Raw genomic sequence first — 16,226 nt, 5'->3', positions numbered from 1 at the left:
CTTTGACCCCTGAGACCTTGATCTTATTCGTAAAAACATCTCGGAAAATGAACTGACAGACCTGCAGACACACTGATCTTATTGTGTTCATCTGCCAACACTAGACTTAAACAGATCAGCATTAGAGTCTTAGCTGTGTAGGTGTCTGGTTGATGCACACTTAACCACAGACAGTGTGACAGCTCTCCATGGAGTTCAAAGTCTAGTTTTAGTTACTGTTTCAGCTGACAGGTTAGTGTTGCATGACAGGTCAAAAACATATTTAAGCACAACCCTTAAACCCAGGAAACAAAGCTTCCCAACACATGGACAATGTTTATTTTCTTTAGCAAGTAAAATGAAAAAGACAACTTTACAACATTAACTGCAAATCGTATAGATTTTCTATTTAATCTTCAAATACTTTGCCAGTTTTCAGGGCAGAGACTAAGCATTACACCATATTATTACAGTGTTTTGGTGGTAAATGTCACACTCCCTGTTGTTATGGTAATACTTTTACTTGACACCCTAATATGCCTCTCACAGCATGTACCACTAACTCCATAATGACGCGTTGACTCCTGTCCTGTGTCCAAGTCTACACACCCAGGCTGAGATAACTCATCGGGGGTTACGTTCCCAGTCATTAGATGGACTTCCTCCAGAGTCACAACGGACATCATACAACATTTTACACAGTCGGTATAAATATTTATAGGCAGCAGGAACCTTGCAGCTAGTTGAACATGCAGGAGCCAAATAGTCAGATATTTCCCACAGGAGGGTGAACACTGAATACATTTCCATTTGCTGGAAAGAAACCAACCTGCTAGATGTAAAAATAAGCAAGAACATTGGGAACTTCTTCACCGTATAGGATTTATAGGACATTAGTGTTGTGTTTACAGCTTAACCTTTTGCCCCCAGGTGGCAACAAATTCACTTAATGCAGGTTTAACTCCAGGTCCGCTTACTAGCTATTTGTGGAAACATCTCTCAATCTGTGTTACTGAAGTGAAATGAAATGAATTTGTCTGAACGTTTTCATCTACATTTGCTCATTTAGCAGTTTAATCCTAACTAAAACCAATCAAAAGTCACAACATCTTTTCATTCAAAGTGCTACAGAGAGAGAACATTTATCATTTGCACCACTGCTGTACAAACCATAACTAGCCAGGTCGATCGGATTTCCCTGAATTTACACTTGCAGATCCAGATTAGACGCAGATTGGTCCGTTCAAAAAAAGTAAAATGTCATTAAAGAACTTCACTAAATTGTATATACTGACTGTATACTGTATACAAGAATAGTAGATGGAGGTCCGCCTACTGGGAATTTGTGGAAACATCTCTCAGTCTTTATTACTGAACTGAAATGAGGTGAATTTATCTGAGTGTTTTCATCTACATTTGCTCATTTACCACTTTAATCCTAACTAAAACCAATCAAAAGTCATATCTTCATCTGTTTGATGAAGACCGTCTGACTGGTCACATTCATCATTTGCACCACTGCTGTACAAACCATAACTAGCCAGGTTGATTGGATTTCCCTGAATTTACACTTGTAGATTCAGATTACATGCAGATGCTGATTGGGTCATTCAAAAAAAGTAAAATGTCATTAAAGAACTTCACTAAAATGTATATTACTGACCATATACTGTATATAAAGATAGTAGATGGAGGTCTGCCTACTGGGAATTTGTGGAAACATCTCTCAGTCTTTATTACTGAACTGAAATGAGGTGAATTTGAGTGTTTTCATCTACATTTGCTCATTTAGCACTTTAATCCTAACTAAAACCAATCAGAAGTCACAACATCTTCTTTTCATTCTAAGTGCTACAGAGTAGGAACATTTATCATTTGCTCCGCTGCCGTACAAAACCATAACTAGCCAAGTCGTTCGGATTTCCCTGAATTTACAGTTGCAGAGCCATGTTTGATGCAGATGCTGATTGGTCGATTAAAAATAAGTAAAATGTTACCAAAGAACTGAGCTTAAATGTATATACTGACCATATATTGTATATAAAAATAGTAGATGGAGGTCCGCTTACTGCATATTTGTGGAAACATCTCTCAGTCTTTTGTTACTGAACTGAAATGAGGTGAATTTGAGTGTTTTCATCTACATTTGCTCATTTACTACTTTAATCCTAACTAAAACTAATCAGAAGTCACAACATCTTCATCTGTTTGATGAAGACTGTCTGACTGGTCACATTTATCATTTGCACCACTGCCGTACAAAACCATAACTAGCCGGGTCGATCAGATTTCCCTGAATTTACACTTGCAGATCCACATTAAATGCAGATGCTGATTGGTTGATTAAAAATAAATAAAATGTCATCAAAGAATTTAACTAAGATGTATATACTGATCATATACTGTATATACAGTCGTGGAAAAAATTATTAGACCACTCCTCGTTTTCTTTAGTTTCTTGCTCATTTTAATGCCTGGTACAACTAAAGGCACATTTGTTTGGACAAATATAATGAAAACAACAAAAATAGCTCATGAGAGTTTAATTTCAGAGCTGATATCTAGCCATTTTCCATGTTTTCGTGATAATAACCAAAATCGTTTCAGTTCTTGTGTCAATATCTATGGCATTGTACTGACAAAAACAGTGCTTTTAGACATTCCATGTTTTCTTTTCTGTCTGTTTTAGTCACATGACACACACAGGAGTTAGTACTCGATTGCATAACCATTGTTTTTGATGACTTTTGGTGGTGTAATAATTTTTTTCGTAACTGTAAAATGTAGATGGAGGAAATCACCCTCTGGTTTGTAAAGTGAGGAGGTTACAATTAAATTGTTGCTATGTTGCCTTTTTTGGAGCATGAAGTGACCACATTCGGACAAAAGGCAGGACTACAGGAGCCTGAATGGTCAGAGGTGCGATAATCCTACACACTAGCGTACTGAAACCATTAAACACTGTGTAACAGTCTTGTTAGTGGAACCTGTTAACCATAACTACAGTGAAGCCGACTCTAAAATCAAACTAAACTCCAAAAGTTCAACATAACAGGCAAGCAGGCGATCCTACAGGTCCTTCAATCAATCCTCGATTCAGCAGATACCAAAGTCTTATATTTGACCTCAGATCTTAATAATAGATGAAATATTTAATGAGGGACCACCAGATTACTTATCAAAGGCTCCAAATAAGGGGTGGCATGGTGGTTAGCGCTTCCATCTCACAGCTAAAAGGTTCTGTTTTTGTACACATTCATATAAGTTAACCCATAAAGACCCAAACATCCACCACTGACCAAAACCATCTACTGATCTAAAATGTCTAATACCTGTTGAGCCACTAATCCTATCAATACATGTAGATAATTGGTGTAAAATGCAGTTTATCGTCTTTTCATGGTCATCACATATGAGCCATTTGGACGTTCAGAGGCTCCGTAGTGAACATGGAAACACTGTCATCTTCTACAACATTGATTCACCACTAAAACCCATGGAGTTGGATCAATGATAGTGGATGGACACACTGGGTTTATGTTCAGTTAATGATATCTTTACCGAAAAAGTCACTTTTTCTTCAGTTTTCTCTGTTTTGATATGATAACTTTTAAATTTACTCTGAGTTACCATGATCATCTAAATTAAATATAGGAAAATATATGATTCACAAGGAAAAAATGCAAAATACAGATGATAATATGATAATAAATGTTAACAAACTGCATAAGAAAGGTTAGATAGAGAGAAAAATTCATTTGGGAACTGACACAAAAGTCGCACTGGGTCTTTATGGGTTAATTCTCCTCATATTCCATGATACTGATGAAGATCTGGAGTTGATCCCCAAACACCTCCAATGACAGCCTAAAGCGCTTATTATGTGTAAGGATGGGTAAAATACAGAGACTGAATGTTCCTACAGGGATAATAAAGTGAGTTAACCTTTAAAAATGCATGAGATCAGAATGATACAGAGTAAAAACAAAACAAAATAAAAATACTGACTCAGTATTTTTGGACAGTTCATTGTAAGTCTGTGCCAGGATGTTATGGAGCCATAATCCACTGGCATCAAATGTATTATGACGTTAAGATACTTCCTCAATGGCTTCATTTTAGAACTGAGGTCTTTGTCCCTTGATAATGACACAAACACATTAGCTTTGCAAACATCCAGGAAAAAAAAAACAAAAAAAAAAAACAAAACTGAAACAAAGCAGGTGGTGTTCCAGCTCCATTCTTAATCCACATGTATACAGTCTTGCTGGTACACACAGCCTTCACAGAAACCGCAGTAGCATCCAGTCATGCATCGTCCCACCATTTTACTGTAACTAAACAGGCCTCAAAGAGGGTTTTAATTAGCATACTCTTTGTGTTTTGCCACACAGAGCGTGTTCTCAATTATGTCAAACTGAGCATTTCTCTGTAGAAACATGAGATTCAGTTAAGACTATTTATTTACTGTATCGTTGCAACACAGGCATTTCCATGAACTCTGAAAATAATATCCTTTTATTTGGTAATGCCTTTTCTTAGACTGCATATTGTGTATTTTAGTGTTCACATGGTCAGAGTTGAGCAGCCACCACCCACCCACATAAACACAAACTTTTCCTTGTGTCCACATTGCATCATCTGAATGGCTTTGCAGAGGTCTTTATCAACACAGTGAAATATGTTACAACAGTAAAAATGTTACACATTAGACCATAGAGCATACTGTATATGACAGTTTGAACTGTTACGTCATCATTATGGGTGTTTGTGATCATATTTTGCTTCATAATTAAGAGCCAGTGATGTACATTAACCCATAAAGACCCAGCGCTACTTTTGTGGTAGTTCCCAAATTAATTTTTCTCTTTATTTCACCCTTCTTAAGCAATTTATCACCATTTTTCATAATATTATCCTCTCCATTTTGCCTTTTTTCAGTGAAAATTATGTATTTTACTATATTTATTTTAGTGATCACATACTTTAATCATCATGCTGAGATTACATTTGAGGGTTATCATATGAAAAACAGAGAAAACTTGAGGAAAAGCAACTTTTTCAGTAAAATCTATCATTAACTGAACATAAACTAAGTGTCTCCATCTACCGTCATTAATCAAATTCCCTAAATTTTACTGGTGAATCAATGTTGTGATGACATCCAAATGAGTCATATCTGATGACTATGAAAAGATGACAAACTGCATTTTACACCAATTATTTACATGTACTGATGGAATTCATTAGTGGTTCTAAGGTTATTAAACATTTTAGTTCAGTAGATGCTTTTGGTCAGTGGTGTACAGGGTGGGGAAGCAAAATTTACAATGAACATTTAGTCGTTTTTTCTCAGCAGGCACTACGTCAATTGTTTTGAAACCAAACATATATTGATGTCATAATCATACCTAACACTATTATCCATACCTTTTCAGAAACTTTTGCCCATATGAGTAATCAGGAAAGCAAACGTCAAAGAGTGTGTGATTTGCTGAATGCACTCGTCACACCAAAGGAGATTTCAAAAATAGTTGGAGTGTCCATAAAGACTGTTTATAATGTAAAGAAGAGAATGACTATGAGCAAAACTATTACAAGAAAGTCTGGAAGATACTATTAAAGAAGAATGGGAGAAGTTGTCACCCGAATATTTGAGGAAGCGTGTGAAGGCAGTTATTGAGAAAGAAGGAGGACACATAGAATAAAAACATTTTCTATTATGTCAATTTTCTTGTGGCAAATAAATTCTCATGACTTTCAATAAACTAATTGGTCATACACTGTCTTTCAATCCCTGCCTCAAAATATTGTAAATTTTGCTTCCCCACCCTGTATATTTGGGTCTTTATGGGTTAAACTGTGTAGGTCAAGGTATAACATTGTACAACTGAGTTATGGTTGAATAGAAACAGAAAGTGAAAGAGGCTGAACACAACCACCGATGAAACACTGTTCCTCCTGTGGTTTGTTGTATTGTTATGAACTAAAAAAGTGACAGGAGTTGGTCCAGAAGAACAGAAACAGTGGGAAATAGTGCAACTGCATTTCCTAAGACAGAAGCTTTTTTTTTTTTTTTTGGTTTTTTAATATTTCTAACACGAGAATGACCCCTCTCCTACACAATGCAATTGCTCCTCCCAGTGTACTGTGGGTATGGGCCAGTGGCTGAGGACTAAAGCTGGGCTACAAGCCATTAGTTGCAACATGAGATATGAGAGCTGGGCTGGAGCTTGGCTTTCCACCAAGTCACAGAATGTACTTGAACAGATTCCAGCAGCAAAAGTTAATACGGGCCAGAGTGGATTTATCTATGTGCATCTCAGATTCCGTGTGTCCACAGGAACAAGTAATCTTCCCACAACTGTTATAAAGTCTCTGTGTCTTTATTTATAAGCTACACTATGTTGTATGAGGATATCTCGATATCTTCGGAGATTATACCATAGCTTTGGTTCATATTGTTCTACAGATTACACAAATATGTTTCTCACTTGGCGTTTCCTTCTCTGACATGTGCATCCATATCCACTTTCCTCTCTTTACTACACACCCCACTGATAACAACACACACATCAGGTCACAGCATTAGTATTGATCAGTTTGCTAAAATGGTTTACAAACCATTTCACTGGAAGCACACTGGTACAGCATCAGTGAGATGGACAATGAAGATACATTTCAATCACCTCACAATCTATTACGTAAATAACAGGATTTGGTGCGAGTGACGTATATTCAGAGGGGGATGAAGGGGGGGAGTGCCACAGTGATGGACGAGCTGAACGCCAAAACATCTATAGAGTATGAGAGCATGATCTACAGCGGTGCAGCCAGATTCAGAGTAATGAAAGTGACAACAAAAGAAAGAGGGATGGGGACATGTTTAGGACCCAGATTTTACATTACATTTGTATGCATGACACTTATTCACATGGAAAAGCATGAAGAAAACTCAGTTTGTTCCTTTTTTTCTCCTAATATTTGAAGCACATTACAACACATTCACCCTTTAACCCCTGATGTGTCTGTGGTGCTCATTCTGAATGTATTATTTACTTCAAATATTGATAAAAAATTCAACCATTTGCTCACTAGGAAAAATTTCAAAACGTAGTGATAGAATAGACCTTATTCTTTTTATAGATATCTGAGCATGCTCAGTACACCCCCTGCCTCCTGTGGAATGGGGGGCCAAATCCAGAGCAGTGAGCGACACTGACTCCCTATAAAAACAGATGGTTTGGACGATTTTTTTTTTGTTTGTTTTTTACACCAGTTTCCTTGTGTTTTTTGCAGCCAGTGTGGCCGAGGGTATTGTCATCAGTTGGTCATCCATCTGTCCGTCCGTCCATCCAAACACTTTGGCATGCACTGATAAGTCAGGCCACTGGGGGGCAGTAGTGCACCTGACAATTCAGGCTGAGGGTTTTCATGTGTAGGTATGTTTTGTTTTTACTGTTGTTTGCAGTGTTGTGATGATTTTTCTTTCAATCTTTTTCTTTTTATTTATTTATTTATTTTTTACTTAGTTTTGACCGTGTAACTGCTTTTTGGAGTTCAACCAGATGCTTAAAAGTAGCTGGACTAATTTAGCAAAAAAAAAAAAAAAAGTTTGCGCACTGACAACCCTCGGCCTGACTTACCAGGTGCACTACTGCCCCCAGTGGCCTGACATATCAGTGCATGTCAAAGTTTTTGGACAGACGGACGGAAGACCAACTGATGACAATACCCTGTGGCCAGTGTGGTCGAGGGTAAAAACTGCTGGGCCAAAATGTGTTGTTGTTCAGTGTGTTCCAGTTCACAGTTAATGTGGAACATCCCAAATCTCTTATTTATGTACATTATGAGTGTCTTATTTAGTAAAAACCTGTCAAACTTTAATTCCTCTCTTTATCTTTTTCTGTTATTCCACAATGTTTTAACCCTAAAACATGGTGGGGGTTCATGTGCAGGTATGTTTTGTTTTTACTGTTTGCAGTGTTGTGGGGTGATTTTTTTTTTATTTTTTATTTTTTTTACAATTTTTTACTTAGTTTTGACCGTGTAACTGCTTTTTGGAGTTCAACCAGATGCTTAAAAATAGCTGGACTAATTTAGAAAAAAAAAACAAAAAAAACCCCTTGGTCTGACTTACCAGGTGCACTGCTGCCCCCAGTGGCCTGACATATTAGTGCATGTCAAAGTTTTTGGACAGACGGACAGAAGACCAACTGATGACAATACCCTGTGGTCGAGGGTAAAAACTACTGGGCCAAAATGTGTTGTTGTTCAGTGTGTTCCAGTTCACAGTTCATGTTGAACATCCCAAATCTCTTATTTATGTACATTCTGAGTGTCTTATTTAGTAAAAACCTGTCAAACTTTAATTCCTCTCTTTATCTTTTTCTGTTATTCCACCATGTTTTAACCCTAAAACACACTTTTAAACAAAACCACTGAGGAAAAAGAACACAAGCAGCTTTTATGACTAATACAGACGCAGCAGCATATTTACCTGAAATATTGTCTCAGGGGTTAAAGGGTTAAAGATCAATATAATCAGATATTGAGGAATGTAGTGATGACTAAACAAAAGCTCCATGAGATGAAAAAACAGAACATTATAAGCATTATAAACTACATGTCAACCATTGAATAATTAAAAACAGGAATCACATGTAAATTTTATTCTGTCGCCTGCTGCATAACAGCTGAGAAATGCTCAGATGAGTTGTTAATTTTGCCGTGTATGGGCTACAGGCGGCTGCATTAGCACACTGTCCCTGCACGGAAGCCCATTCTCCTCTCCATTCATCTTTGGAATACATTTGCGTTTACACCATAATCACTTATAACAAGACATTTATTGCAGGACTGAAACCAGGGACTGGTGTTCAGTATTAGTAAATTGTACTAATATGCTTTGTTCTGTTCTCTGAGGCTTTCTTCTTAAACCATACCGGAAATATTGTTGTCTCAACAAAAAAAGCACCTGCAATCCAATCATAAATTTATCATCACAGGAAAAAGCCAGAGTCAGACAAACCTAAACATGGCTGACTCTACCCATCAGGATATTTGACTTTCCACTTCTCTGTTGGAATGTAAATTGCACAGATTAATGCTATCCACATTTACGTTGGGATTTCATGACTTGTAATTTGTAGCTGTGGAAAGCAGTTTAAATGTACAGCTTGATCACATTTAATCTATATTCAGAGGATTTGCACACGCTCCATCAGTAGTCATGTCTATAACCTAGATGTTGCATAATAACCTCTTACTCCAGGAGCACAGATGGAAACATACTGCCCCCTGGTGGTAACACCCCTCTGTGCACCTCAATACAAACCCTACTTTTTTAAACACACTAAGAGGATTGCTTTGCTTGTGTTTAGTGTGAAAAGCAAAACACTGCCCTTTGGACCTTCTCAGCATCTTACCCTGGATCAGACTTCAACTGATCTCAGACATGTTCTCATACAGAGGGAAGAAAGTGGAGCAAGTGTTTAAAATTTAAAGTGGTAAAGCGCATCAAAATTCAATTCAAGAGAAAATCACTGGAGTAAGAGCAAGATGTGTGAACAGCAGCTGAACTAGAGGCTTTGGTGTCTACATACAGGATTTCTGTGATCTGAGCTGCACTGCAACCAGCTAATATATACTGTTACTGCTAAGAAAATAATAGACCAGCATCAGGTCGTTACACTGAGCATGCACTGAGGTTAGCTGGTGAGGGAAAAAAACAAAACAGCAAAATTGACGTTTTCAGTTTTTAGCCAATTTACATGTAGTTTTTACCGTTTTCCTCCAGCCACAAGTGTCTAATGTCTATTTATCTCATGTGTTCAAAGGAAAGAGCAACAATAAAGTAATACATTTTTGTTCACCGCAAAGAAAAGGACAAGAAGAATATTAATTTATATATTCATTTTATTTTCAGTTTTACGCAACATTATAAGTATAAATATCTTTTTTAATATACAACATCTATGACATCCATAGAGCTTTCCTTGGGCAAAATACAAAACTCAAAACACTTTTATTGCACATATTCTAAAAGACAAACAAACGACGACAAACCATCGTAAGCGAGTTCATCTAATACTAGGGGGGGTAAAGGAAACTGAAAAGACAAGCAGACAAAGAAGAACCTGACATTTGTAAAGACATTTGTTACTGCACAAACGAATGTTGTTATTAAACAACCTGGTGGCGAAGGAACAGAGTCACACACTACTATAAACAACATTATCTGTGACACAGAACATAGATTTGGCAAATCAACAATGTACAAAATATACATCCATGATTTTTTTGTAAACAAACACTGAATGTGCTATTAGGATTTATATGTCAGTTATCACAGGGGGGGTGTGTTGGGGGGAAATGTTTAATTGTTAAAAACATATCAGGTGATTAATTTCGATCTGCAGCCGGGACGAGTGGAAAATGAATAAATCTTTCTCAGTTCCAGTCCGCCTCTCTTCCTAACCCTCTGAACTGAAGTTTGGCAAACATTAAGGTGCATTTGTTCTCTCATAATACATTAGCAATACATTTACAATATCTAATGCGAGTAAACATCAGATTCTGCAACATTAAAATCTTTGCGCTCAATCTCGCGTTTCAGTGTCATTCTTGGAAGCCATTTTTATATAAACTACGGTGCATTATGTGTGAAGTTAAATGAAATTCTGTCTGACTCTTTAATGTAGAGTATAAGTATAAGATAAGATTGTTTTCCTACAGCCAGCACAAAGGAGCAAATACTGCATTACATACTTAGTGTCCTAGGCTACTTTCTGGTTGTCATGTAGGGCTTTGCAATTTAAAGGCATCTAAAGTATAGACACAGCCTATATAGTACCCAGTGTTTGCACATTAACATCAAAAATACGCAGTGAAGGTGAACTTTACTATGCATTTGTCGTCTAAAATCTTAATCCGGGTGCTGCTCATCATGACGAGTCCTCTGAGATCTAAACACTAACACGTGACTCGAATAACACAGAGACCAAAGCCTAAAGTCAAAGTGCCTTAAAAATCCTGACGGTAGCACTCTGTGTACAGGACATGAACTTTTATAGACCTAATGTGAGTCACATGATTGATCTGAGATCATTCTGGGCACACATGGACATAATCCACCGCAGTGCTTATTGGCAAATTAAATGCAGCCTTGCTGGTTCATCTCAATCAAAACAAAACATCTTCTCTACGCTATGCGTCATATTCTACACAGTCATCATTCGTCAGACCAAAGTCAGCAAACAGATACATCCTCAACAATAAAGACATTCTTGGGAAAAGCCGACAGCCCTCACAGTTTTCTTATATGATGCTACATTTTTTTAACAGCCCAGTTACCCCCTCATTTCTTTTGTTTTTCTTCAAGTTAATTTGGAACATGTGAAAACATGTTTAAAGTCACAAAGAGGATGTATTAGACAAGATACATCACTTTAGCTTACTTCAGACCACAGAGTTATCAAGCAGAACATGATTCTGTAATACTGAGCATACAAACATGACACTGCAAAATCTATACATATAATACAAACAACAATCATGTAAGCCCATGTATCCCCGTTTTACAGTGTTATCATATTTACACCATATTGCATAAAAATCAAAAATATATGTACAGATGACAGAGGAATGTGAAATTACACCCCACCTTGCTAAGAACAGCAAGTTTTATTTCCCAGAATTCTAAGGCCCCTTCACTAATTTATGATTTGTAGAACCGTATTGTGATTCACTATTTTTAAAGATTTAGGGGAGAAGCACGGGATGTAGTGCGTTCCCTTCGTGTACCACTGCACAGACCCCAACTCAATGAGAATTCACAGTCTGATTACACTGAACGGAAACCACTGTGATACAACCGTGTGAGTCGGCATCATCACCACAGCCAAGTTGCTAAGCCAAACTGTGCGGTTTACTGCATTACAAGAACAGCGCCTTCAACATCAGGTCCTCCATGTCTACAAGTTAAAGAGTGCAATTCAACATCATTTATGGCACTGACTACAGTACATCCCAACCTTTGTAAGGCTCCTCCCTGTTGACCCTGACATACTGATTGCACAAAGCATTCTCAAATATAACGCTCAAACAAACATTCTTCTAAGTAAAAACAGACACACCAAAAAGAATCAGCAAATGATTGCCTACATTCAGACCTAGATACAGTTACATATGTCATCTTATTCACACACACACACCTACATCTGATTCAGCATCACAATGTAACAGCTTGCCCGGTCCTCAAAGGAAAAGAGAAGGCATGATGATGTCTGCACAAACCATTTCTAACATTTTATTAAATCTAAATTCTCTGAAGCGTTTACTTTAAAACACCCTTCTACTTTTTGTTGCTAGAGCTCCGTGGCGACTCCTTCTGCTGCTTGCTCCTGCCAGTGTCTTTATCTGGGGTGTCTTTTTGTGCAGGAGGAGCAGCTTTGGATGTGTCTCTTTTTGTGTTTTTCTGCACAGATGTGACCTCTTGAGCAGCGTCTTTTTTCTTCCTGTCAGCCTGGTCCTTGCGGCTGGAGGAAACCTGCTTGTCAGCAGTGGTGGTAGTGGTTCTGGTTTCGTGTGTTCCAGGGCCCTTGTGACCGTCTGGTTTCAGTCCTTCAGACCTGGGGGCTTCCTTGGATACCTTGACTCCGGTCTCGACACGTACTGGGACAGCTCCACTGCTCTGCGAGTGCGGTTCTTTCTTCAGCGCTGGTTTTGGCAGCACCGGAGGTGGATCACCCTGGACCGGGACGTCGAACGGGGACAGAGGCTCCTTCCTGTGATGCTGAGGTGCATTAAGAGGTGAAGCAACATCTTTTGGTTTAGAGTCTTGACAGTCTTTAAGAAGTGGAGTCTGGGTTTTGGGTGAGGGGTCTTTGTGTTTGGCATCAGGGCTTTGTTTAATGACAGGGGTTTGAGCTACAGTGGGTTTCAGGGGTACAGGTGAGCTGACGGTTTTGGCAGGGGCAGATTTTGGCTTCGAGTCCATGTGGTCTTTTATTACAGAGCTTGCTACAAAAGCTTTAGGCTGGGTTTCTCTTTGCTTCATATCAGACAGAGGGGGACAGTGAATCAGCTGCACTGGTACATCCCGCTTCACATTAGAAACCGCTGATGTTTCTTTGTGTGCAGGCTCGTGGGTTTTCCCAGAGGCTGAAGTAACGGACAGTGCTTCTTTCGGCTGATCTCTCCGTTTTCCATTTGGGCTGCCTTTGCCCCCTGTGGCAGGAGGAGGTGTACTATGAGACTTCACTTCAAGTGTTTTTGTCTCTGTTTTCACAGCAGTGTGAGGTGCAGGCTGTGGGTCAGGTTTTGTTTTACTTTTAGGACTAAAAACATTTTCATTTGCAATGGTTGAAACTAAACTTTTCTGCTTTGCAGTAGGGGCCACAGTGTTTTCTCTTACAATAACAGATTCTTCTTTTTTAGAAGTGCAATTTTCTGAAGCAGGTGATTTATACTGTGCTTTTTCAGCTGGACAGTTTGTTTGTACCAGTTGCTCTGAATTTTTCACACTGCTTTTATTCATTGTCTTTGGTGATGTGGGATCCTCACTCTTTTGCAGCAATATATTACTGCTCTCTATTGCACCTACAGACACAGTGTTAATCTTCTTTTTGTTTACAGTTAGTATAACTTCTGCAACATTACTAGATGAGGATGCAATGTTCACTGCTCCTTTAGAAACATCCTCTTTCTTCTCTGTGATTGGGTTTGCATTCACCGCTGGAACTGTGGACTGTGTCTTCATGTCTTTTTTAGAGCCTGAGCCACTGGTGTCACCAATGTCTTTCACAGCTGTGCTCGTCATTTGTACACCCTGTCTGCTAACAGGCATTTCGTTGTTGTCCTGACCCTCTGATTTTGAAGTACAGATTTTATTTTCATTTACAGAACCAGATGCTGGTGTTGTGACAGAAACCTGGGGTTCTTTATTTAAAGAGCAGATGTTCAAAAGTTGTTTGGATAGAAGTGGTTGCACTTCCTCTGGAGCTTGTACAGATGGAGAGTCTTTCTGTACATTCACCTTAGAAACAGAGGCCATGTTTGACTTCGGTGCAGTAACTGGTGCCTCACAGCTCTGAAGTGGAGTTGTATCCAAACCAGAGTTTATACTTTGCGTCACTGCCACAGGTAATGGTTCACTGACCGCCGCAGCTGAAGTCTCCATTTGTGTAGGTGCCAGAACAGTTATTATGTCTACCTCCAGCTTTGCTGAAGTCAAAGAGACGTCTGTCTTGGAGCTGTCAGAGTTTTGTGATGTAGTGTGTGCTGTGACTTCCTGTAGCTCCACTTCATCGTCCTGGTCTTCATTGCTGACTTCCCGTATGGAAGGTGTTTTTCCACATGAGGAGAAGTGGGAGCTGTGTCGAGGGCCTCTGTGTTCATGGGCCAGTGATGAAGTGGACTTCATAGCAGTCCTGCTCTCTTGTTTAAGAGTAAAGGTAGAGTTTTCTCCTTTAATGACGGGGGCCTTTAATGATTCATGATGTCTGTCCTGTGTCTTCTCACTACCTGTGCTGCTTTTCCCCTCTACGGCTGTGTTATTTGACTCTTGTTCTTTAGAGACAGCTATACTACTTGGAGAACAAACAGCCTCTGGGCTTGGGGAACAAGCCAGGGGGCTCTTCGGCTTGTCTGTAGTTTTGAGGTGGGGAATGGTTATGTGTCTCTCAATAGGGCTCTGGAGCCAAATTGGAGGGCTCACAGAAATAGAGTCACTTGTTTTCTCTGCCATCTTGGATAAACAGGTTTCTGTTTTAGAGACTCTTGGCCCTGAGAGGAGGCCTATATCCAAGGTTCCCTCCAGAGGTTTGAGAGAGGAAACATGTCTTCCTTCTAGTTTATATTCTGATGATGTTTTCCGAAGTGGAGACTCTGTGGAGGAGATGAGCTGGAGTTTTTCCACAGCACTCTCTCCTCTGCCAGAGAAAAGCTTGGGGGCCAAACCTTCAGGGCTGCTGTGAACACTTCCTAGCCCCGCCTTAATGTGATCATGAGACATAGCCGTGTCCAGCTGGAGGCTTTTAGACCTGGTGGAGCCGAAGTGGAGGTTCTCGTGGAGGCTGGACGATAACCGACACATGCAGTCCTCTCGTTCTTCAAATGATAACCTCTTCCGGGTGAACTCAATGTTAGGAGCTTTGAAGTCCAACCTGTCTGGCTTCATATTGTCTTTACTTGTCCTGTTGTGCTGCCACTCTGGATGAATAGAGCAGAGTGTTGATCTGAAGCCACATTCTCCATCACTGCTGCCACCAGGTTCAGACATGCCTTCAGAAACACGTGTGGTCAGTTTCTTATACAGCACATCTTTAAGAGTAGTGCTAGCAGCTTTGGGCTCCAAAGGGCCCGACTCTGGGCTACACTGTGGTTTATTCTGGCCCCTGACTAGAAAGCTTTCATCCCTGTCGTCGCCAGTTACGGGGGCGAAGTCTGATTCACGAAGGGCATCTTGCTTCTGCAGCGACTCCCTCCTCTCTGACCAGTCCTGCCTTTTTACAACCACCTTGGACTTGAGCTTTTCTTTGTCCAGGTCCTCCACAGACTCCTGCCGGCTCATCTTACGAGTGACCTGCGGCCTCTTTAAGCAGCCCTGCTCTACAGGTCGGACACGGATGATTGACAGTGGCTCGCAGGCGGATTCTTCCACACTCTGCAGGATGGTATAATCGCGCTCCCCTGGCCTCAACTCCTCCCCTTGCACCTCCTCTTGGGTCACCTCCAGGCTGTGTTTTCTAGGACACAGGTGCTTCTTATCTCCTGTGTAAGAGGGAGACAGCTTCTCCTCAGACTGGACACGTTTTAGGAGGGGAGAACGAGGTGGTTCAGCACTTTTGGGGCGCACAATATGGCGTACGATTGTGGGAGGGGAATGTATCTTAGCTGGGAAGGCTTGTGTTGTCTTTGAGATGGCAACAGAATGTCCACTGAGGAGGGGGGAGGGGGAGCGCTGAGGAGAGGTCGGCTGGGGCGTAGGTGATGGTGTGCGGGCCAAAGGAGAGAGGGGAATGCTACCAGCAGACTTGCGGCGTCCCTGACGAAGCCTTTGTCCTGGCAGTTTGGGACCGAGGCCATGGAGAGTGCTGGGACGAATGTGGCCTGAGCCAGCAGGGGAGTTTGGAGCGCTGGAACTGGGGGAGCTACTCTGGGAAGAGTTCCCACCTTAAAAAAAGAAAAAAACCCAGAATATCAGTAATGTGAAATAGTGAATAAATTCTAGGCATCATCAATAC

General features: G+C 40.0%; 1 protein-coding gene across 14 annotated transcripts in view; it reads right to left on the bottom strand.

Moving 5' to 3' along the window:
* Positions 1-9,879: 9,879 nt before the first annotated feature.
* The window catches only part of mast4 (microtubule associated serine/threonine kinase family member 4), a 71,314-nt gene continuing 64,967 nt past the window's right edge, over positions 9,880-16,226 (bottom strand). For all 14 annotated transcript variants that reach the window (XM_030148522.1, XM_030148524.1, XM_030148525.1 and 11 more), the window contains one exon: positions 9,880-16,155. In XM_030148522.1, coding sequence (XP_030004382.1) covers positions 12,335-16,155 — 3,821 coding nt within the window. In that variant the 3' untranslated portion in view covers positions 9,880-12,334. The remainder of the gene's footprint in view (positions 16,156-16,226) is intronic.

This window comes from Sphaeramia orbicularis, chromosome 12 (assembly GCF_902148855.1).
Source record: "Sphaeramia orbicularis chromosome 12, fSphaOr1.1, whole genome shotgun sequence".
NCBI lineage: Eukaryota > Metazoa > Chordata > Actinopteri > Kurtiformes > Apogonidae > Sphaeramia > Sphaeramia orbicularis.
Note: the sequence above shows the minus strand (reverse complement) of the source record. Positions and strands in the feature narration are given on the sequence as shown.